General features: G+C 42.7%; 1 protein-coding gene across 2 annotated transcripts in view; it reads right to left on the reverse strand.

The window, feature by feature from the left end:
• Window positions 1-21,969, reverse strand: part of RUNX2 (RUNX family transcription factor 2) — a gene marked incomplete at both ends in the record, with an annotated part of 216,112 nt that overhangs the window by 152,826 nt on the left and 41,317 nt on the right. The window contains one exon of one of the 2 annotated variants that reach the window (XM_083856789.1): window positions 4,215-5,864. In XM_083856789.1, the coding sequence (XP_083712915.1) occupies window positions 4,215-4,514 (300 nt within the window). Of the gene's footprint in view, window positions 1-4,214; window positions 5,865-21,969 lie in introns of those variants that run through there. The other variant, XM_083856790.1, reaches the window with a different exon arrangement.

Raw genomic sequence — 21,969 nt, forward strand, 5'->3', positions numbered from 1 at the left:
CTGTGTTAAAAATTAAAGATTTGAAGTAGCCACAGTGCACATTCCGTACCTATCCTTTAATACTCAGTATCTCTACTATTTCAAAATCTTTATTTTCCCTATTATTTTTCCCTATGATTCCCTACACATTTTCATGATTAAAAGTAGATTTTGCCTTTTTTTTTTTTTTTTTTTTCCAACTAGAGCTCAGAAAGGTACATGAATCCCCAAAATAAAATCAAACCGATTCCTATGGGTTGAAAATAACTATGCGTTTTTTGCATAAAACAATTCTGGTTAAGCAACCTGTTTGCCCGGTTTCGGTCCAGTGGGATTTGAACTGGCCAAAGTATGTAGCCTAAAGACGGAAGTTATAAGCACAAAGCAAAACTCCTATACAACAGCAGGTACTCAAACTTTCTGCAGAATAAAATACTTGTCTAGAAAAAAAAAATGGCCAACACTAGTGTACACGCTAACTAGTTCCTCTCAAACATTGATATCTGCCACTTCAAAAGCTTTCTTGCGAAACACTGAATTCAAACAGCCTCTGAATGTAAAATCTTCTGCATTGAGAATGCTTTTCCCAGACATTGCCAAAAGAGCATCTGATACTATTAAAAATATTTCAGTGTCCTGTAACTTAAAACAGAATAACTGATTCGTGCTACTTTTTGTTTCAAATCTACATCTGGGCTGACAATTTATACAGCAGGTTTCAGCTTGAAGCTATTTAAAACAGCTGAGTTATAAACTCCGAAAATTGGGGTTTGGAGGGAAATGCTGACAGACCCTGAACTACTGTGGTGCTACTGGGGAAATGTTTTAGACTCCACATCCCATTTTTTTCCCCTGCCTTTAGGTCCACTAAGACTCTCTGCTGCTATTAGCATCATACAGAAGTCACTTCTAACCTCTAACGTGGCAATCTGGGTCTTTATGACTTGCAGTAAAACTCACACAGAGGGGCCAAATTCTGATGACTCAACTCAAATAAAGTATTGCTGGCTACTGAGATTAAAAAGTGAATATGATTTGGACCTGGGAGCACAATATCCATTTATTTTATTCTAAATATTAATAGCTAGAGCTGTATTAACAACTATTCATCTAATACTCTTCCCCACAAAGCCAGTCTGCATTAACAATCTTCTTAGTGAGCACACGACAGGGACTCCCTCCCCAGTGTGTGCAAATATTAATACTTAAAATTCAAACCTAATGCTAAGCCAACACTATTTCAAAAAATTATAATCAAACCCAGCACTGTTTATAACATACTTCCTCTCCTGCATATGATTTATATCTGTTTTTTTAAATTAAAACAGTGCTATATCCAGCGTACGTTTTCGCTCGAGATCGCTGCGAGAGAATTATGACACACTTAACACACCACTCAAAACATTATCATCAACATATTATTTATTGCCAATAAAACTTCACAAAGTGTGTTGTCTGTGAGCTATTTCATTTTCAAGTTATTGTTCAGCTGAGATTTCTATAGCTCAAGTCTGTCTCTTTTTTTTGCTTTCAGAGCTGATTCCCATTCTGTTGTAACACAATCAAGTGTTTCACTGTGTGATACACGCAGCTCCTTTGGTCTAAAACTACTGGGCAACTGCATGCAAGTTGCATTTGAAAAATGAAATTGACTTTTTTTTTTAATGGTCAAAAGTACTTTAAGAAAGTTATAAATTAATTTACAGGTAAAGAAGGGCATATATAATTTTGGCATATTTTAAAAAGTGCATATTGCATATGAAAACACAGCTGCACCCACAGCAGCTGAGTGCAAGGGGCAACGTGTGCTTCTGATGCATCTGAAAATCAGACAGATCTGCACCTCCATGTCAGCAATCAAACACAGGACCCACATATAAGACACCTATAAATTCATCTATATGAACACAAAAAGATTGGGGAACAGTCTAATCCTTTGTCTACCTTTTCATCACATGTAAGCATTCTTATTGTAATAATATTCTAAATACTTTAATACTTAGTTTAGATCTTTCTCTTATTCTAATGAGATGCGACCGCATCCTTTGAATTGCTGTGAGGTAGGAGAAGGCTCAGACACCTCAAATGAGAACAGCAATGTGAGCACAATAATGCAACAGCTCCTGCGCCCCTGCTTTAAAATATAACACCAACTTAATCTAGTACTCGATTAAATTATAATCACAATTCTCTGAAAGCTCCTCCTCCTTCTTACCCCACAGCCCCTCTGGATCAGAATCACTGTGATCCACATGTAGAGGGGCTCTGAGTGCTACACCAAACCATGAAGTCAAAAGACACCTCATCCTCCTGCTAGTTCTGCTCAGCCCAACCATCGTGTCCTGCACAAGCAGGCCCTGTGCAGAGTTCCTCCCGCAATTCCAGCCTCTCCAAGCTGTTCCCCCACACACGAGCACTTCAGACAAGCCTCACCCACACACCCGTAACATCCTCAAAGCAAACCTCCATCGTTATCACCGCTCACTTTACCAGGGGCTCATTTAACCGCTGTTACTATTTCTTCCCGCACAAACGGCCACGATAACACGGCTGGCAGTCGGGAAAACACAAGAAAAAGGCGATGCTCTGGAACGTGCTGCGTGAGACTGTTTGCAAACTTTTCTGTCTTTTCAGGGATCCCCAGGTGTGTTATTTTCCACAGGAAAATGTAGGAATGTTGAGACCCTGGCAGGGCCACCCCACCTCACTCTGACCCCTGCCCTGCTCAGGAAGGCACTTGGGGACACCCCAGCCATTGCCCTCTCCCTATCAAAAACCACGGGAAGGAAAACTCCAGGGGGAACACTTGGAAATATTGCTAGAGGAGGAAAAGGGCTTGCTTTAAAGCATGCAATTATTGTTGTTATTATTACAGGTTTTTTTTCTAAAATCGTTTCCTCTCATTAGCGCGCCGTGGGGATGGAGACAGAAAATTAAAAGCAGCATCCCCAGTGCAGAGTAGGGTGGGATTTATTATGGAAATGTGCGACAGTGCCAAGGAGAGCGTCCCTGGGCAGCCACTTCCTCGGTTGTCCACCAGGAGAAGAGAAGGGGCCCTGTGTCCCCCCCTCCAGGTGCTCTGTGTCCCCCTTTCCCAGCCCCATCTCTGCCCGGGCTGTTGGAGAGCAAAGCCCCGATCCCACTGTGCCCCCCCAGCCTGACCCTCGGACTCCAGCCCCCCCGGAGGCTTCAGAGCCCCCCCAGATCCCCCAGTCCCCCTGCCCGGAGCGGAGAGGAGGAAGGGGCACCCCCGTGGGTCAGGGACTGCTTTCTCGAGGTGGAGGGGGTGACACACTGAGCTCCGGCCGAGGGCTGAGTCCCTCCCTCCCCAGGAAGGGAAAGCAGGTTTCTACAAAAAAATAAAGCCCAGGGAGAGAGTCTGTGGGGAGCAGGGGGTGTCTCCCGGGGGGATGCTGAGGGGGGCACAGGGTGTCCCTGGGCTGCGGGGGGGACACACCGGAGGTGCCCCGCGGGGATAAAGATAACGGGATGGCTCTGGGGGTGCGGGCCGGGCAGAGGGGGCGCGGGCAGAGCACGGGGGGCACCGCAAGGGTGAGGGGGCACAGCTGGTGCACGGGGGGCTCAGGAAGAGCAGCAGGACGGGGGGACACGGCAGCCACTGCAGGACAGGGAGAGGGCGGTGAGAGGCACTGCGGGGCTGCACTCCGGCACATCGCGGGACGGGGCACAGCAGGCACTGCAGGACGGTGACAGGACACAGAAGCCACTGCAAGACTTGAACACTTTCGGGGGGGCGGGAATACAGGAGTCATTGCAGGGCTGGGGGGTAAGAGAAGCCCCCCGGGCCGCGGGGCACAGGAGGCGGTGCAGGGTGGGAGGGCCGGGGGCGTGAGGGGGGCACAGGAGGCACCGCAGCCCGGGGACCACCGGGGACACTGCGGGGGTGGGGTGCTCGGGGGGACACAGAAACCCCTGCGGGCCGCTGGGGCACTGGGATGCTCCAGGAGGGAACAGAAGTCCCTGCGGGCCGGGGGGCACAGAAGGTACAGAAGGACGGGGCTGGAGGGGGGGATGGAACTGCGGGACATACACAGAGAAATCCCTCCGGGCCGGGCAGCACAGAAGCTCCGGCTGGACGGGGACAACCGGAGACACAGCGGGCCGGGGTTGGGGTGGAGAGGGAGGCACAGAAGCTCCTGCGGGAGGAAGGGCAGGGGGTGCGGGGGGAGCATCCCGGGCCGCCGCGGCTGCGGGAGGGGAGGGGGGTGTCTCACCTTGAACGCCACCGGGAGGGTCTTGTTGCAGCGCCAGTGCGAGGGCAGCACGGAGCAGAGGAAGTTGGGGCTGTCGGTGCGGACCAGCTCGGCGGGGTGGTCAGCGATGATCTCCACCATGGTGCGGTTATCGTGGGGGCGCAGCCGGGGCACGGCGGCCGCCGCGTCCTGTTGCTGCTGTTGCTGCTGCTGCTGCTGGGCTACCACCACCGGGCTGACCTCGCTCATCTTACCGGGCTGCAGGCTGCTGGAGGGGGGGCTGAACCTCCGGCTGGTGCTGGGATCTACGGGAATACGCATCACAACAGCCACAAGTTAGCGAATTGGGGGGCGGGGGGGGGGGAGCGGTAGGGGGATCGCTGGTAGAGGAGGCGTGTAGTGGAGGGTGGGGGTTGTAAAAAAAAAAATTATATATCTGTAGCGAAAAAAGGGGTGAATGAAAAAAGTGGAAGGGTGAGGAGAAGGGGCAAAAAAGCAAATCAGACAAAAAATAGGAAAAAAAAAGAAGAGCGGATTAAACGCCCGAGAGAAAAAAAAAAATCTCAGTCTGTTTTTGGTTTGTTTGGTTTTAGTTTTTTTTTTTTAAAAAAAGAAGGATGGACAGGGCGAGGGGTGATGCCGGTCTGGGGGCGCCTGCAGCCTGGAGCAGCGAGGAGGCAGAGCCTGGCGGTGGCTCCGGGGCTGCCCCTCTCAGCACAGCCCGGCTGGAAACTGCATGGTCCCGGCTCCTGCCCAGTTGCACAGCGCTGCCGCTTCTCCTCCTCCTTCCTTCCTTCCTTCTCGCACAGTCTCTCTGCTCTTTTCCCTCCTTCTAGACAGCGCTTTCTTCGCTCAACTGCTCGAGTTTCTTCCCTTTTTTTTTCTTCCCCTGCCTCCCCGTCTTCTTTTCCTTCTCGGATTTTCCAAAGATTGTCTTGGGAGAAGCAGAACTGGCGGCTGGTTCAGCTTCCTGGGCTGCTGCTGCTGCCGGTGGCCGCCAGAATCGTGGTGTAACTCAGCCCCGGAGACGAGGGGGGGGTTCAGGGGAACGTCTCGGTTTCCTCCGAAGAAATCTTCCTCCTCCGGACACACACACACAGAGAGAAAAAAAAAAAAAAAAAAAAAAAAAAAAAAAAAAAAAAAAAAAAAAAGGAGCAAACAAAAAGCCTCGCTGGGACAGAGGCGAGGAGCCGCTGGGTTCCCCCGCTTATTGCCTTTGGCTTCAGGAAGCGGCAGCTCGGGAAGGGGCTTGGGAAAAGTGGCTCCCCCCCTCCAAAAAAAAAAAAAAAAAAAAAAAAAAGGCGCTCCCGAAGCGATTTCGGCGGGGAAACAAAGTTACTGGGGTTGTTGGGGTGAAGAGGAAAGTCACAGGGCTGATAATTAAAAGAGACTTTTTAGCCAGTTCCTTTCGGAGGATCAAGACTTAAGAAAAGTTGAACTTTCGGATTCCCAGGGAAAAAGAAGCGGGGATCATAGCTGAGAAAAAAAAAAAAAAAAAATCAAGGCGACAATAAAACACCCCTCTTTAGGCTGATTTCTAAAATATGACCAAGCAAATTCTAGGAAAAGGCAGCCTCGGTGCAGCCCGGTCCTTCACATGAAGTCGCTGCTGGATCCAAGTCCGTTGAGTTGAACAGGCGAACAAAAATCTTGCTTTTTTTTTTTCCGCACTTGATGAACAACAGCAGCAAAAAAATCATTAAAATGTCGCTTTGTTTGAGTTATTTTTCTTTCTGGAAAATCGGGTTAAAAATAATAATTATGAAAAAAAAGCAACCAAAAGTTACAAACTTCTTTTGGGTCCCAAGCAGTTGAGGTCGGGGAAGATGAAGGAGCCGGAAAAAAAAATAACAAACCCACGCCACAGTTTTTTTGTCCTGAATGTGGTTTTTGGAGGCTGGGATTTCTAATGATTAGGTTTTTGTGGTTTATATATACAGGACTCTCTGGCTAAGGCGATCATTATGCTGATGAGAGTCAGCAGCACGTGGTGCTTCAGTCCTCAGACTTTTGCAGCCTTCAAAATAAATAAACCAATGTGCATCCCCCCCAGGAGGAGAAACTCTCACCCACGGGGAGAGGGACGGGGAAGGGGGAGAGCAGGAGACAGTCTCCGATCTCCACTTCTCTCCGGGTTTTTTCCATTAACACTTTTGGGCTTGTTTGTTTAAATAAAAAAAAAAAAAAAAAAAAAAAAAAAAAAAAAAAAAAAAAAAAAAAAAAAAAAAAAGGCATGAAAAATCTTGTTTGGAAAAAAAAAATAAAAGAAAAAAAAAAAAAAAAAGTAAGAATAATCTGGTGCCAAAGAGTTTTTTGCTAAGTCTCCGGTAGTCTAAAGCCTAAACCATTTCCTTGAATGAATGAAAGCTATAAAACCCCCTTCAGACTATTAAGGTAAAGGGAGTCTGGTTTGTTTTCTCCCTTAAAAAAAAAAAAAAAAAAAAAAAAAGAAAAAAAAAAAAAAAGAAAAAAAAAAAGGGCAGATCTTATTAAAAACTATTTACATACCCAATGGTACGAAAGTGTCACCGCCTCCCCGCGCAGATAACAGCCTATCACAACCCTCCCTCTAATTTCTAAGGCTTTACTCCGACTTGCTACTTCCACCTTCTTGTAAAAAGTCGGCGCTGCGTGTGCGCTGCTCGCTCGCCGCCTGTGTGTGACTCGGGGCGCTGTGTGTGTGTGTCTGTCTGTCCGCGCTGGGGGTGCGGGGACCCAGAGCCCTTCCGAGAGCCCTTCTGAGCCTTTCCGAGCCCGGCACCCCGACCCGGCTTGTCCCGCCGGACCCTGCACGGAAAGTCGGCGGAGCTGCCCCGCATTGCCGGGCTCGGGGTGTCCGTGTGTGGCTGCTGGTGCTGGGGACATCTCTCAGCTGTTTCTGCACCTCCGCTCCCTCCTCCCGCCGGGCGGCCCCGCTGTCCCCCCGCCCTCCTGCCCCGCTGCCCCCGTTTCTGTCCCCGGGGCAAACCCGGCGGTGCCCGGGGAAGGTGCTGCAGAGGCGGCGGCGGCTCCTGCCCCGCTCGGCTCCCGAGCAGACGAGAAGCCGCAAGCTCCGCCGATCGGTCACAGGGGAGAGCTCTCGCTCCGCGCACCGCGGCTGCGGCTGCCGCCCCCGCCCTGCGCCCGCCGGGCGCCCACCCGGCCCCGGCCCCGCAGCCACCGCTCCATCATCCATCCCTCCATCCATCCCTCCCTCCATCCATCCCTCCGTGCCTCCTCCGCCCCGCGGCTTTCCCACGCTTCCCGCGGGGAGCAGCACCCCCGACCCACTGCCGATCCTCGCAGGGATCTGTGCCCTCCGCTTTGCTATTTCCTTATTTCTTCATTTTTTTTTTTTTTTTTTTTTTTTTTTTTTTCCTTCCTTCCTTTTCCCGGCCCGGTGTTGGAAGGGCTCTGGAAGTTTTCTATCCCGTTGAGAAAACGCGATCCGTGTGGATAACTCTACAGACCCCTCCTGAGCTCGCCCTGCTCCTCCCGACAACCACAGAGTTCTGCTTTTCCCCAAAAGTGGCCACAGGCGTTTCCAAGGAACAATTACTCATCACCTATACGGATTAGTGGATATGCAGAAGCTCTGGTTTGCTGTGGTTGTGATACAGAAAATACATTTCTTCATACTTATTTTGGCAAAATATTTATGTCCATAGATTCTTCTGGCTCCCTTCCTCCCTTCTTTAGCTGGCTCTAATACACTCCCAAAGAGCCATTCCAAAGGTGCTAGAAAGAAGGCAAAGAGTTGTTTTATATCCAAATGCTATATAAGCCTGACAATCATGATTTACTTCATTTCAAACAAGAAGATACGTTTCCACTTTTAATTAGTCACACTAAAATTTTTACAGTCACCTCTCTTCCTACTAAAATAAAATAAAAAGTTAAATAGGATAAACTAAAATAAGTCATTGGACGCTACCAGTCTAAGGTCACTTAAAATAGTCCAGGGTTATTTATAATGTCGAAATAAAATTTTCCACTCAGTGGCCTAACAAAGTTTCAGGTATCTGGCACAGCTGATTTTCAGTCTCCGTGCAAAAATATCTTTCTGCTGAACATTTACACATTTAACAGGAACTTACTACAGTCTGGAACAGATCACGGCTTAGAGCTCTAGAATTTTATTTAAATGGTTATGGACAAATTAATAAAAGTACCAGTAATGTTTATGGACCTACATAAAAGCTGGATGGGATTTTTCAGAAGAAGTCATTCATGTTATGATATATATAATCTGGAACGTTGGCTTGGATTTGGCTGGAATGGAGAGCAACCCTGCTGCTCGGCTTTCCTCGGGTTTTATTTCAGAACTTCTCGGAATTTTAGCACTGGTTGCAAAATGGGTCATATTTTAAGATCTTAGAGAATTGTAGGAGGCTGGTGAAAAAATGTGCTTGCGCTGCAAGTTATATCTTAACAAACACCTTCAGATCCACTTTACAATATCCAATTTTCATTAGTATGGCTGCGCTTGCTGCAATTTAAATTGTCTTTCAGCTTTTTCACTTTTAACTGTGTTATGAATACAGCCATAATTAGACTGCTTTTGGACAGAAAGGTAATGTTTTAAAGAGCACTGAGTTTGTTTACCATCACATTTCTAAAACATAGGCCCAGTACGCTCCTGTTGTAAGTACTGGGTGCTCAAGATGAAAAATAATTATCAGATATGAAAGATTCTAACCTGGATGACGTTCCCTAAATAAATAGTTTTGATGCCAGTTTGCTGGGCTGGAATGTGCTGCAAATGCAACGAATACAGAATTTATTTTGAGCCTTTCTGTGTATGTAAATAGCCTTTGTGAAATGGGAATAAATGAATGGGTTCACTGGGTTTGTTATTGTATTTGACATTTTTAGCCAGAGCGACTACAGCAATGTCAGCAATTATTACTATAGTGAAAGAATTGCCAGTATTCTTGTTTCCAACATCTACCTTCCCAAAGTTTTTTATTCACTCACGAAAGCGTGCATCGAGCCAAAATATGTGAACTTAAGTAAACTTAATGCTAGAGCAGGTTTTGCCCGAACTTCCATTCATTTCAGTAGGGGCGAGATAAGCTCCAGTGTCTCTTGGCAGCACTTTACTTTCACTTTGGTTGGAAGTTGACTGTTTGCCCAGCTATTCTTTGCTTTTTCTTAAGTATGACAAATAGTAACTCTAGATTAGCACGTTATTCGGTCTGCTAAGTAGGCGTGTGGTAATGAGTTCTGTAACTGCAGCACTCTTACTCATGGACTACTATGGTTTGTTTAACTACTGTGTCCCTGCCCCACTGATTTACAGCCCAGATAAAAGAAGATTCTTTGTGTCCTGAAATTAGTTGAAAGCATTTAATATTTCAGCATCATGTGCTGCTTTTTTAGCATTTATAATCCCTGATACAAACAAAAACATAAAGATTTCATAGGCTAGAAAATGATTGCATTAAAACAATGAACCAGAGAATTTTACTTTCCCCCCCCAGCATTTTCAGTAGGAAGTGAGGACTGAGACTGGGATCTCAGAAAAGACTTTTAGGAAGTTTTCTGTCAGTATAGAATGTGGTCCTAACTATTACAGGTATATATTTTGAGATAGAAAAATATATGTCAAATTCTCAGATGTCTGAAGATGAGCAGGGCTCAGCATCCAGTAATAGCAGGCAAAAAAATTTGGAAATCTGGTAGGAAACCTGCTCTGTCCCTGCTGAAAAACTGTTGGCTTTTCCACGGCACACAGCGAAACACGGGCTGTCCAAACAAAAGTAAACAATTACTGCTTCTGTATTTTTCCTAAATGATGCATTTTCTGCTTCTCTAATAAGCAGGAACTGCAAGCCTAGGTGTGGGTCCTGCTGTAGAATTCTCTCATTTCCCTCCCTGTCTGCAGCCTCTTATGCCCCATTGGGATTGCACATATTTCAGAGAGGTTTAAAGCAGCAAATGACAATGTCACCATCCTGACAAGGAAGAAATGTTGGCCTACTTGTCAGCTTGTAATGGTGTTGGAAAGAGAAAGTATGTCCTGTGCTTTCTGGCACTAAAAACCTAAACGTGTAGTAGGATTAGAAAATTGTATGGTGTGTCTTTCTCAAATTTTTTTTTTTTTTTTTTGATTGCAAAATGCAAACTAAAAAGTTGCTTTAGGAAGTTGCTAGGGTCCTCATAGTTAGGGAAAAACTGTCATTTTTCATGGCAAGACCAACTTTCTCCCTTTCTAATAATTCTCCTTCCAGCTTCAGTTTAACTAATTTCAGAGTGAGGAAAAAGTTGTTGTTTTTTTTTTCCCTTGAATGAATTCAGATGAAATCAGTATGTTGTGTTAGAGATACAAAGGCTAAAAAATGATAACTTTTTTTTTTTTTCTTATTTCAGCATATGTGAAAGCAGCATGAGCCTGAAACTTCACTATTATTTTTTCTGTTTACCTTAGTGAAAACTGGTTCTCTTGACTAACTGTGGGGAATGTGGGTGGTATAGCTGTAATCAAAAAGCGTTTATGCATCTGGAACCTTGCAGAGTCCCTAAATTTTGCATGCTGTTTTTTGAGAGTCTAATGAAGTGCTCTCTGGCCAGATACAAGTTCCATAAAGCTCATGCAAGAGATACTACAAGATGTAAGTCAGTTTTGAGTGGGAGAGGGGTTTTTAGTGCTTCTAACTACAGGCACAGCACCAGATCCTTGCATTTACTCTCTCATTGTTGCAATGGTGAAGATTACCATTGTAAATCTATTTTCAATAGCATGGATTGAAGGAAAAAAAATTTCTTTGTTAATAACACAAGACTTGAAGCTGAAGCATTAGAAAAGCACTTAGAAAAGAATTATGACAGGCTGATTCTAAAAAGGATGAAAACAGACAATTATGAAAGAGATGGTGCAGTCTACAGGAATGAAATAGAAGGCCAGACCAGGGCATCAAGAATAATCACATTTATGGTGTGACATAATGTAATCCTGAAAATGCTGAGCATACATCTTACAGGAAATATGTGTGTGCCCCACATCGGGTGTGGCCTTCAGCCCTTGAGTGTGGGGGCAGAACAGGAGCAATCCCTAAAGTTGAGTGTTGTGGAATTGGCAGCCAAGTCACAGGAGACAACAGTGCCAGTCCCAAAACAAGCCATAAGGACAGGTGACAAAACATTAGATATCACAGGAGTGATTCTCTCTAGTAATAGAACACAAAGATCTGGCAGAAAAAATGTTATAGGTGAAGCTGCCAGCAGTATCTACAACTAAGCTTGTCTACGACTTTCCAGTATAAGACCTTGTTTTCACTCACATAATGTTGCCAATTTTTAGCTGTTCAGGATGATATTTTCAATCCTGAGTCTGCCTCAAGCTGCATTTTTTGGAAACTTGCAGCAGAAATACTTTTGCTGCTTCTAAGATCAGCATTAAGAGAAAACAAATTGTTTCACAACATTTAAAGATTCCAGCCCAATATCTGTTTTAGAGCTGGGATGGGAAGTTTTACTGAGTAGGAGAGGAATAAGGAGGAAAAAGCAGGTAGGTTCCTTTTGTTGTCCCTGACCAAAAGGATCCACCCGAACTTGGCTGAGTGAGAAGCTGCTGAAAATTGTTGAGGTTTCTCTCGCGCGTGCTCAGTACAGATGGAGGAGCTGGCAGCTGAATTTTGCAAAGCCTCCATGGCAGCACTGGGCTTGCTAGACTGGATTGGGTCTGTAGTCAGTCAAGTCTGACCAATATTGTCCCTGACAGTAGGCTGCACTGTTTTAGAGGAAAGGATAAGAAACTCTTGAGTCAGCAGATAGAGATGGGATCTATTCCTCCTTTAAGGTCTCATCTGAGTTAATAATAGCTTATAAAAATATAATCAGAGTGACTGTCAGCTGTTCAGTTTTAAATTGTATCTTTTAGAAGTCTATAACTCAACCATAAAAATTCCTTACAGGCTGAAATCTGGCTTATACTCTTAGTTCAGAAGACAAAGTTCTCTACAGATTGTTTTTCACTAGTTTGTTTTGAAGTGATAGAAAAAGTATTCATGTAGAAATTCTTTCACATTTCTTTCACAACACACTTCATCATTCAGTTATGATAAGCATGATAAGTTCTAAAGTATTTGTTTCAAATTCTGGTCAGGCCCTAGAAGGATCAAGAATAATTAAAATCTTCACCAACAACAGTAGACATTCAAATGTGAACAAGGTTCTCTGACCTTGGGATATTAGGAGCATTATGGTATTAGGAGATTATGTGATGTAATACCAAAACCAGTTATTCTAGTTTACCATATAAATATTTATATAGTTGATTAAGTGCACATATTGAAAATAATCCTCTGTCTTCTCATAAAACTCATCACGAAGACAGTCACCTACATGTTCTCCTGTCTGAAATATAAGAACAACATAACCTGGAAGTATCCAGGAGGAACAAGCAAAAGGTCCTCAGAGGGGGCAAAGCAGATGCAACACCTTTCTTGGAAGACCACAGCAGTTCCATTACTACCAAGCTTCCCTTTGTAGTGGAGAAGATAGAGGAGCTCTTCCCATCCCTGGAATGCTTTCAAAGATACTGTGCTTGGCACCTTGAGGTTAGCGCGATTTTTGAGCAGATAAAAGCCTGCTACATGAAAAGGCAGATCCCACTGTCTTTTTTTTTTCTTTTCTTTTCTTTTTTTTTTTTTTTTTTTTTTTTTAACTTGTTAGGAAAAGAAAGAAAATGCTTATTCTGTCTGAAATTCCACTGATTTCAATGGGAGCTCTCGTGGAATAAGGTGCTGCTTCATATAAGAGAAGCTGAGGCAAGACTTCAGCTAACTTGCTGCTTCCAGTTACTCACCTTATCCTTTCATATTTCCATGTCCAAATGTCCATCTTGGTGAAGAACATGTTAAGTCTTTCAGCTGATTATTTCCACGACATTTTAGAGAGCTGGAGTAATTTATATTTTTAGGCACAAAAACCCTGTCTTCCACTGTTTTTGACAATTGAAGAACATGGACTGAGGGAGGCAGAGGAAAGCTCTATTTACTAAACACCACATGTAGATTACCACTGATAGTTTTTCTAAGGAAATTTATGACCTGTGTGGAGTAAATAAACTCCCTTTTTGGTAAAGAATCTGCAGCCAATCATTCATGCTTGCTTAGAGAAGTTACTGTTCATGTTGCTTTTATGTGGAAGCCTACAGTAAAGGGTGATGTTATGTCTAAAATAGACAGTTGGCAGCAAAAAAAGAAAAAAAAAAGCTATTTCTAACATTACTTATCATGAGATTCTTGCTAGATTATGGCACATTTACTCTGGTTCAGGTAAGAAAGAAAGAAAAGATAATGACAGGACAATTATAATTCTTGTAACTAATATGTTGTCTTCATGCACGCACTTGCATGCCCAGCTCCATTTACTGGCAAGTTATGGCATTTTACACATCTGAAATAAACAGAGAGCTCTCAGTGTGTTCAGAATGTTTAGTGAGTCTGAAAGCTGTTTGCTCTGTATCTCGGGGTAAATAAGAATGGGACAGATACTTTGCTTCTCCTGGTTGCCCATCCTGTATTCCCATAATCATGCTGCTTCCATGCTCCTCTTCCTCTCCCCATTTTATGTTCTGTGTCCAATAAAGATATAACTATTTATAGCAATCATGAAAACTAAGTGAGTAGAAGAAGCAAGAAGAAGGTGTACCATCTTTACAGAAATATGTGCTTCTCAGGTACAAGTAACTTAGTGGCTTTCAGAAACTCAGCTCTACCCCTCTTGATTTACATTGGTGTGAAAGGGGAACTGGGCTGTTAAGTATACCTGATTTAATAGACACACACAATTGTTTATTTTCTTCTATCATATGTGAAATGATCAATACAAACTTCACTAATTCCACATTCCACAACAAAAATATTCAGAATTTTAAATGAGTAAGTGCCTTTTTGAGTGATGACCCCTTGTCCTTAACTCACCCCATTGCACTTCAGCATGTGGGGCCTGTACTGTTGCTGGGGCTTTGCCTTCTCTAGAAGAATGACCTGTTTTTGATGAGGAGTGTCAAAAACAGTTTTCCACCCTCAGATCCACACAAATACTAGTAGAAGTAGCTGCCTCACTGGTGTGGACAAGGTCAGATAAGTTCATTGCTTACCACAGTCCCATTGAGGGCTCATAGGACAACCTGCCTGCATGGGGTTTGCCTCAGAATGTAGAGAAGAATTTGTTACAATAGGTGTTGAACTCACTGACTTTGCCCACAGTGGATGAGCGGTTGTTTTCGACCCTTCTCCAAGATGTTTGGAGAGTGGGTGGGCGTTTTGACAGCAGTTGTCAGAAACACATTGTTTCTCTGGGGCAGGTACATGCTTACTAAAATATCCATGCTCTAAAAGGCCCAAATCAGTAAACCTGAGATAGTGCAAAGTCCCCTCTGACAGCATGGCCTGGGAATTTCTGTGCTGGTGTACACTTGCAGGATGTCAGAGGATGAGCAGGACTTTTAATGTACAGTCCCTCATCACCTACATCAATACAGAATTGAAAGCCACAAGACAATTGCCAAAGATTATGCATATTTCAAGAACTGTTAGTGGAAGAAAATATCCATGCTACAAGTAAGTGATCAGAGCTCTCACTATGTGAGGCTGCTGACATAATAAATAATGCTGAATCTGGCAGGTCCTTCACACACTATGAACTCTTCTGAGCCCATGTGAAAAAAACATAAGAAACTATTTTGCCCAACTAGACTGGGCCAGGTATCTCTATTTCTTAGATGTTTCTTAATAATTGAGCAGCTCTGTGGAAGCATCATAACAGAAGTGGATTGCATGAGAGGTTTCCTTTTTCTATGGTATTTATTTTTGCAATTACACAAAGAATAAGCTGGCATATGAGGAAGGAAACTGAAGCAGAAGTTATTTTCCAAGTGGATAAAAGAAGATGCTATTTTCTGCAGAATAACTTCTAGTTGACCTTTGCAATAAATGCCATAAAATACTATTTTGGCCACAAATGGAGTAACGTTTTTAGAAGGATTAATGTTTAATCTTTCTGTCTGTCTGTCTATCTGTGGAGGATTTTAAAAAGACTGGAGGAAGCTAGCAGTCCACTTTCACTTATAATTGCATCTGTAAAACTTTAAAACTGTGCAAGATCTTTCTCTGCTGTGCTGGATGCCATTAGCATTAGCATATTACCACAGAAAAGGAATCAAAGGTAGACCGTGAACTTCAGAAGAAATCCTCCAAAAGCTTTCCATCCCTCAAAAACTTTAATTCCCAACAAGATCCTGACTGTCACAAAACCCACTAAAATATATGAACTGTTCAGTTAGCTCACAGAGTTGAAAACAGTCAGAGTATTTTTTGATAATGATAAAATACAGAGCTATATTAGATTGGAGAGAGCAATTTTTGAAGAATTTTGAAACCTTGGAGGAATTTCAGAGGGGTCAATCACTACAATTACACTTGCGGGATTTTTTTTCTTTGTTTTCAATTGAGGTTTTTTTTTTTTTTTTTTTTTTTTTTTTTTTTTTTTTGTCAATGTCACATTTTTTCTTTTGGCATTGTCTCCTTTTTTTTTTTGGCATTGCTACAGGTTTCTATCACACTACATGTCCTGTCCCACAAGATGAGTACCATGCAGTCATTCCATGTCTTTCCTGGTCCTGGATGTCAGGGGAATGTAAGCCTTAAAAAAAAAACAAAAAACAAAAAAAACCAAAAAAAACCCAAAAAACCCACCCCAAATCCCAAAACAAACTACTCAAAAATCTAAATACTTTACAAATAGTTTTAAAAGGAGGGATGAAAGTGGTAGCAAGCATGGGGAAAGAATCTCTCCTGATTCAAGAGCTCATTTTGGCGCTCTGTAGACATTTCCCAGTAAAAATGCTTTAGCTGATCCCAGCTGTAATATTGGCACACTGGAAAGGTTGACTGGGTATGTCCTTTGGCTGATCTGAACACATTGCCTATAGTATAAAATCAACATCCTGACTTCTTCATAATTTAAAAACCGTATCTAAATCATTAGTGTAAGGGTATTTTAAAAATGGCTCTGTATTTTCCATCATGATACTAAGCTGAAACTGGCAGAATGGGAATTGGAGAGAAGTTGCAAAGAAATAAAAAAGTATCCTTGTCTGCTTCTCAGCTACAGGAATGAGCAAAGCTGCCAGAGAAGCACCTTATACAAAAGGAAGACTGTCTGGGGAAGAGGTAAGAATATTGGCAGGATCTCTGTTGAAAGCAGTACTTCTTATCCAAAAGAAAGATGGAAATATGTAATTGTACCCTTCCTTTAAAACCAGGTCTTGCTGCTTTCCTGTGTGTTACAGATCACACGTTCTTTTATGTTGGAAGCCTGGTGCTAAAATCTAAAACCTAAAGGCCATATTCTGTCCTTAGATACACATGCACCAGTCCAATGAGCTCAAAGAGAGCTGTGTTCATATGTTTAGCAATGGAATTTGGCCCTAAATATTTAAATATTTATTCAGAGGGAAAAAAAAAAAAAAAAAAAGCTTCTCTGATATATTTGTGTCTCATATCTAATGTACACAGATTACCACCACTGGGCACCCACCCTGAGAAATAAGTGTTAGAGAACCATAAACTCAGCATTCTACCTGCTCTGCATGGTCAAATAACATGAATTTGTTTCAGCACATTAAAGAAATTAAATCTTTAGCAACCTGTGGCTGATGTTATTTATTCTGCAGTCCAGTAGTAATTTGATGCAAATTGCTGGTGCTATTCCTACATCTCAAGAAATTACTGTTTTGAATGGACTGATTCTAGAAACTTTCATTATATGAATATGCAATACAGAAAGAACTAATGTCCTCTGCTTATATATTTTTTTTTTCTGCAGAAGAAAGCTCAGTGTTCTGGCTAATTCTCACTTACCTTCCAAAGGCTTATGATTGGAGTCCCTAATAATCTAACCATGTCATTTGGAAATGGTTAACCTGAGGATCCCACCTGTTCTCCCTGGCAAATGACCCAGATGTGTTTTTGTTAGGATACAAAGGTTTCAGAAACCTGCAAATTTTCCTCAAGCAACATAATACTCCAATTTGTATATCTAATGTAAGTGAAAAGTAACTATATATAACTGCTATTTTCCTTGGACAGATGACAGCTAGAGGAGAGCTGAGTTCCAAGTTCAGATGCCTAAATTTGGTTGACTAAAAGTAATTGTTTATATTCATGCTATCAATTTGAGCTACTGTGATACTCAATAGTAACCTAAGGCTCAATTCACTTGCCTAAAATTAAGCTTCCAGTGACATTACAGCTGCCTTGGGCTACCCAAAAAATCACCATGGAGCTGGCACATCTGAGTCAGGATCTGTGTGAGGTGCTTTGGAAAGGCAGGTGGAGGGAGACAACATAGCCAAGAGGACTTGATATGAGATAACTCAGCCCAGCCCTCACAAATGCAGTCAGTGGCTTCTACAGAGCAAGTCTAATGGCCAAACATAGAGGTCTTCTTTTGGAGGAACTGGTTTCTTGCCTGCATGGACCATGGGGACTGGCTTTCCATTGAAACCCACTGCTGATATCGTAGTTGCCAGAATACATCCTGGTTTTAGGGTAATCAGTACCCTTCCAGTTAAGTCAGGCTTAAGCTACCTTGGTTGTACATTTTGTGCTGTGCAGAGTGATGGGCGGGTGTGATTACAGGGGTAATAAGTCTCTCTTGATGTTGTGTTTCAGGGGCTCCTTAGATCCATTTTGAGATTTAGTCAACATGCCACCTGCCCCTTAGCTAGAGGAGGCTCTGGCTACTAAGTGTTGGCTCTTTGCATTGCTTGGGAGAATTGATGCATCGTCTGCTCTTTACTGCTCTCATTTTTAAGTGACAGAGATATCCAGCATACTGCCAGAGTGCTCTTTTCAAAGCTGCATGTTTTTTTGGGCACAGTCAGTTTCGTAAGAAAGACTCGGCATCAAAGCTCACTTTCTGCTTTTAGAGTATTTTTTCTGGAGCTCTCTAATCATAGAGGTCACGCTTGAATATCTCCGGCTATAGCGGTGCAATGCATGATGTTGCCAAAATGCTGTGACCCCTGTGGGAAGAACAAAAGCATGTGTGGACTTGTAAAACTCATTAATAATCATGGCCAGTTGGGCCTTCCGCCCAGGTCTTGCCTCAGTACTAAGAAGGTGAGTTAAAAATGATGCAGGAGCAAGAAATCCTTTGCTGCTACAAATCGTGATTTTGGTTTGCTCTGGTGGTTATCTTGGTTGAGATCAAACCTCAAGCATTACTTCAGATAATATATGCAACTATTAGCATATGCTTCCTTGATTGTGTGTGGCAACTCCCAGCCTCATTTTCCATCCATTTGTGGAAGCCATGGTTTTGAAAAGAGCACAGCAAACGAGCACTATTTAAGGCATAGTCTCAGTTAGGGCAGCTGATTGGACAGGCTCGAGAAGTCAATGGCTAGGAAAAGGGCCCCTCTAAAGTAGTTTTTCTTCAAGTGCATTGATTCAGATCAGTCAGGAACAAAACTCTGCTTTTATCTTGTTTTATGCTTAATTCATAATGCTGCTTACTTAAGGGTGTGCCTATGGGGTTGGCTTCTGAGAGAAGTGTTAATACATGTGCAAAATGGCTACTACAGAGTGAAGGTCTCGGTCACAACTGGATTACACAAAACAAAGCTCTGTCCTCAAGATCATGGTGCTACCTAATTCTGTCTCTCCAGGTCTTTAATTTCCAGCCATTGGAATTGCCTCAAATCCATTTTGGCATGGAATACATAATTATTTTCATATTGTGCTAGTCTACTCTCCTGCTTTCATCCCTATGAGCCAGGAGTGAATAAGAGTTGGCAACTTTATACTCAACTATTATATTGCAGAGTACACTTTAATCAGCACCCTAATAAATAGCACGCCCAATTAATTGGGATATTTGCCAGCAAACCAATTCCTTTCCCTGCGCTTCAGTGGCTGTAAATGATGGATAAATAGCATTCTTGCTGTTGTCTGTGAGCATATTTGTTGTAATTAACAGGTATGAGTTGGTGTTGCTGGCATGTGTTTCCTCAGTAGCTTGCTCCCTTTTTAGTAGGCTCCCTGTTCCCATGAAGTTACTAAAAATAAATAAAGAACAGACTTCCCTTTCAGTATTTGCTTAAATCAAGGTAGCACTTTTGTATTAAAAAAAAAAAAAAAAAAAAAAAAAAAAGTAATCTATCCATTACATTGCTATATGGTTTTGACAATTAAAGGTAGTAATTTAATTAGCATGTTTCTGTTTTAATTAGTATGGTAAAAAGGCCTTTGCCACACCATGGAATAATTTATAATAAAGAAGAGATTTCTGCTGCAGCTCTCTCACATTACTTTTTTTGACCAGGGGTTGAACAGTGGTTGGCTTTAAAGCAGTATTTCCTTGAGGGAGATCCACAGAAGTACAATCTATTTTCATAAACTAGTATATGCCATGATTTACTGTAGACATGTGACAGTTTCTCTTATTTGGACATCCTTTGCCAAAAAACTAAATAAAAATGAACATGGCAAACTTTTCTAATCCCTGAATTCCTCACAGATTGCTTTAGTGGCAACAGAAAAAAAAATTGGAAGTAAATGAATATGAAAAGGGAAATGGTATTGGAGAAATCTCAACAAGGGATCTTAAAAACCAGGATGGCTATGGATCAGCAAAGGGTAGAAACATTCATGTAATTAAAGGAGAACATAATTTGTGGGTTATCTGAAAAAAATTGTCCGGGTTGGCATTTACTTTGACTTGTTGGCAAAAGGAAAAGAAACCACCCTGTACCACTGCATAAGGTTCCTTATTAGTTGTGGCTTCTGCAGAGGCTCCATCTCCTCTTTGGAGCATGCAGGATTTCTTTCATTACATAATCTGGATTTCTTTTTTTTTTTTTAATAGATTGAATTTTTTTTCTCCTGTGTGTGCAAATTCTCTCTGCCCCAATGCTTCTATACTGAGGTTATTATGCTGCAGGAATGCAAGCGTCTAGAGTAACAATGGTTCATTTTCCTTTAATGACTTTGTCGACAGGATGGAGACATTTTTGTGGTGTGATGAATTCACTTGGTCTCCCGTTGTGTTTTCTCCACATGCTTTGGAAACTCTCTCTCTCTCCCCGAGAATTGTGGCCATCCACTCCAGCAAGAGCTTCATTACTTTATATTCATTGTATTTAAATGACACCCCAGTGGTACTGACCTCCTGGGATGATTGATGTAAATTATATGCTATGTAGGGGGAAAATAAAATCTCTTTCTGACTTTTTATGTTCTGCAGAGAAATAAAAAGTGAAAACAAATGACAGAGAAAATCAGGCCTATTCAAAGTGAAACTTTGTAAGCATTATGGTTTGAGCAGACTCCAGTTTGTGAAAGTGCTGAGACAGTTCATAATGACCTCATGATCTGAAAGGTGACCTGAGAAGGGGGAAACAATTTTGTGTGTGCCCTTTTTCGGTTCTGTATAATACATAACAAAAACTTGATCATGGTATTTTTTTCCCTCTTTGCAAGTATTGTAAGAATTCAGAGTTGAGCAGGGAGCAGCCTCTGCACTTTTACCGGCTAGACAAAGGCACAGTACTAGAAGGGACACCTCAGTGCTCTTTCCTCCTGTCTTCTAGCAGATTTTCTCATACTGACTTCAGATTTCATAGCCAGTAGGTATCTGTCTTGTTCAATTATTCTGCCAGGAGTTATCACCTATAGAAGTGGAAACAGGAGGAATGTTCTCTCATCAGCCCAGCTCATCATCGGGCAGGAACTTCAATCCCTCATGAACTGGTAACCTCTCACTGCAGGAGAAAGGGTTCTGCACAGCAACACAATTTGTCAGGAAATGTTTCTGTCAGTGCTTTTTCAGGCACCTCACCAAGTCACACCATCACACTGCCTCTACCCAAGCTCCTGGAAGTTAGGTAGTTCACACTGGACATGCTCAACAAAATTATCCCAGTAATTCCTGCATTAAAATTACCATATGGAACTGGCCTAGTAATTCCTCTAGTTTTTCCTATATTGTTCTGTTCTATCAATTCTGAGATATATAAAGATATGCATAGAAATGTTAGTAATACACTACCTTACATGTAAAGTTCTGACAAATCACAGAATTTGGCTAAAAAACTTGAGTTGCCTCAAGCTTTTCTGCAGTACTTTTCATAACCTGACAGAATGTTTTGATTCTTCTTTTCGCCAGGAAAATGCTTATTGATAATCCTGCTTTGGCTGGGGTTGCCCAGATATTTTAAAACGTGTTACAGGAAGGAACTGTTCAGGCCATCCTTCTCACAGCAACGACTTAAGACTGCTGTGCAGGCAAGAATCAGCAGAGTGAGGCCTCTCCTTCTCCAGGATAATATCTTGGTGTTTTGCCCTGTTGCTGTCAGTGCTCGGGCTGGTATCAGCTTTACTTCCATAACCGTAAGCAGCAGCTGCAGAAGGGAGAGGGGCTGGCAGCACTCGGCAGAGAGTTGCAGAATCACCTCGTCTTTCTGAGGCTGATGTGGGAGGTGGGAACAGGGAGGAAGCAACGCAGAGGGGACTGACAGAGTGTTTATATGAAGTAGCAAGAAGGACGGGGAGTGAGTGGTAGCAAAGAAAAAAAAAAGTAAGGGCAGCAGAAGTCAGCTAAGGGAAAAAGAAAATAAGATTACTTTCTACTAAACTGGAATTCAGATGGTCCCTAGAGTGTTAAGATCACTGCAGTGGTTGCCAGAATTTTCTTCTTCTTCCTGTTCTTATCCAGACCCCCAAAGAAGTAAAATGCTGAGATTTACATAAAATTACAAAGTCTCTAAGCTGTCAGTTTCTTA

Source organism: Zosterops lateralis (assembly GCF_965231275.1).
Source record: "Zosterops lateralis genome assembly, chromosome: 3".
Classification (NCBI taxonomy): Eukaryota; Metazoa; Chordata; class Aves; order Passeriformes; family Zosteropidae; genus Zosterops; species Zosterops lateralis.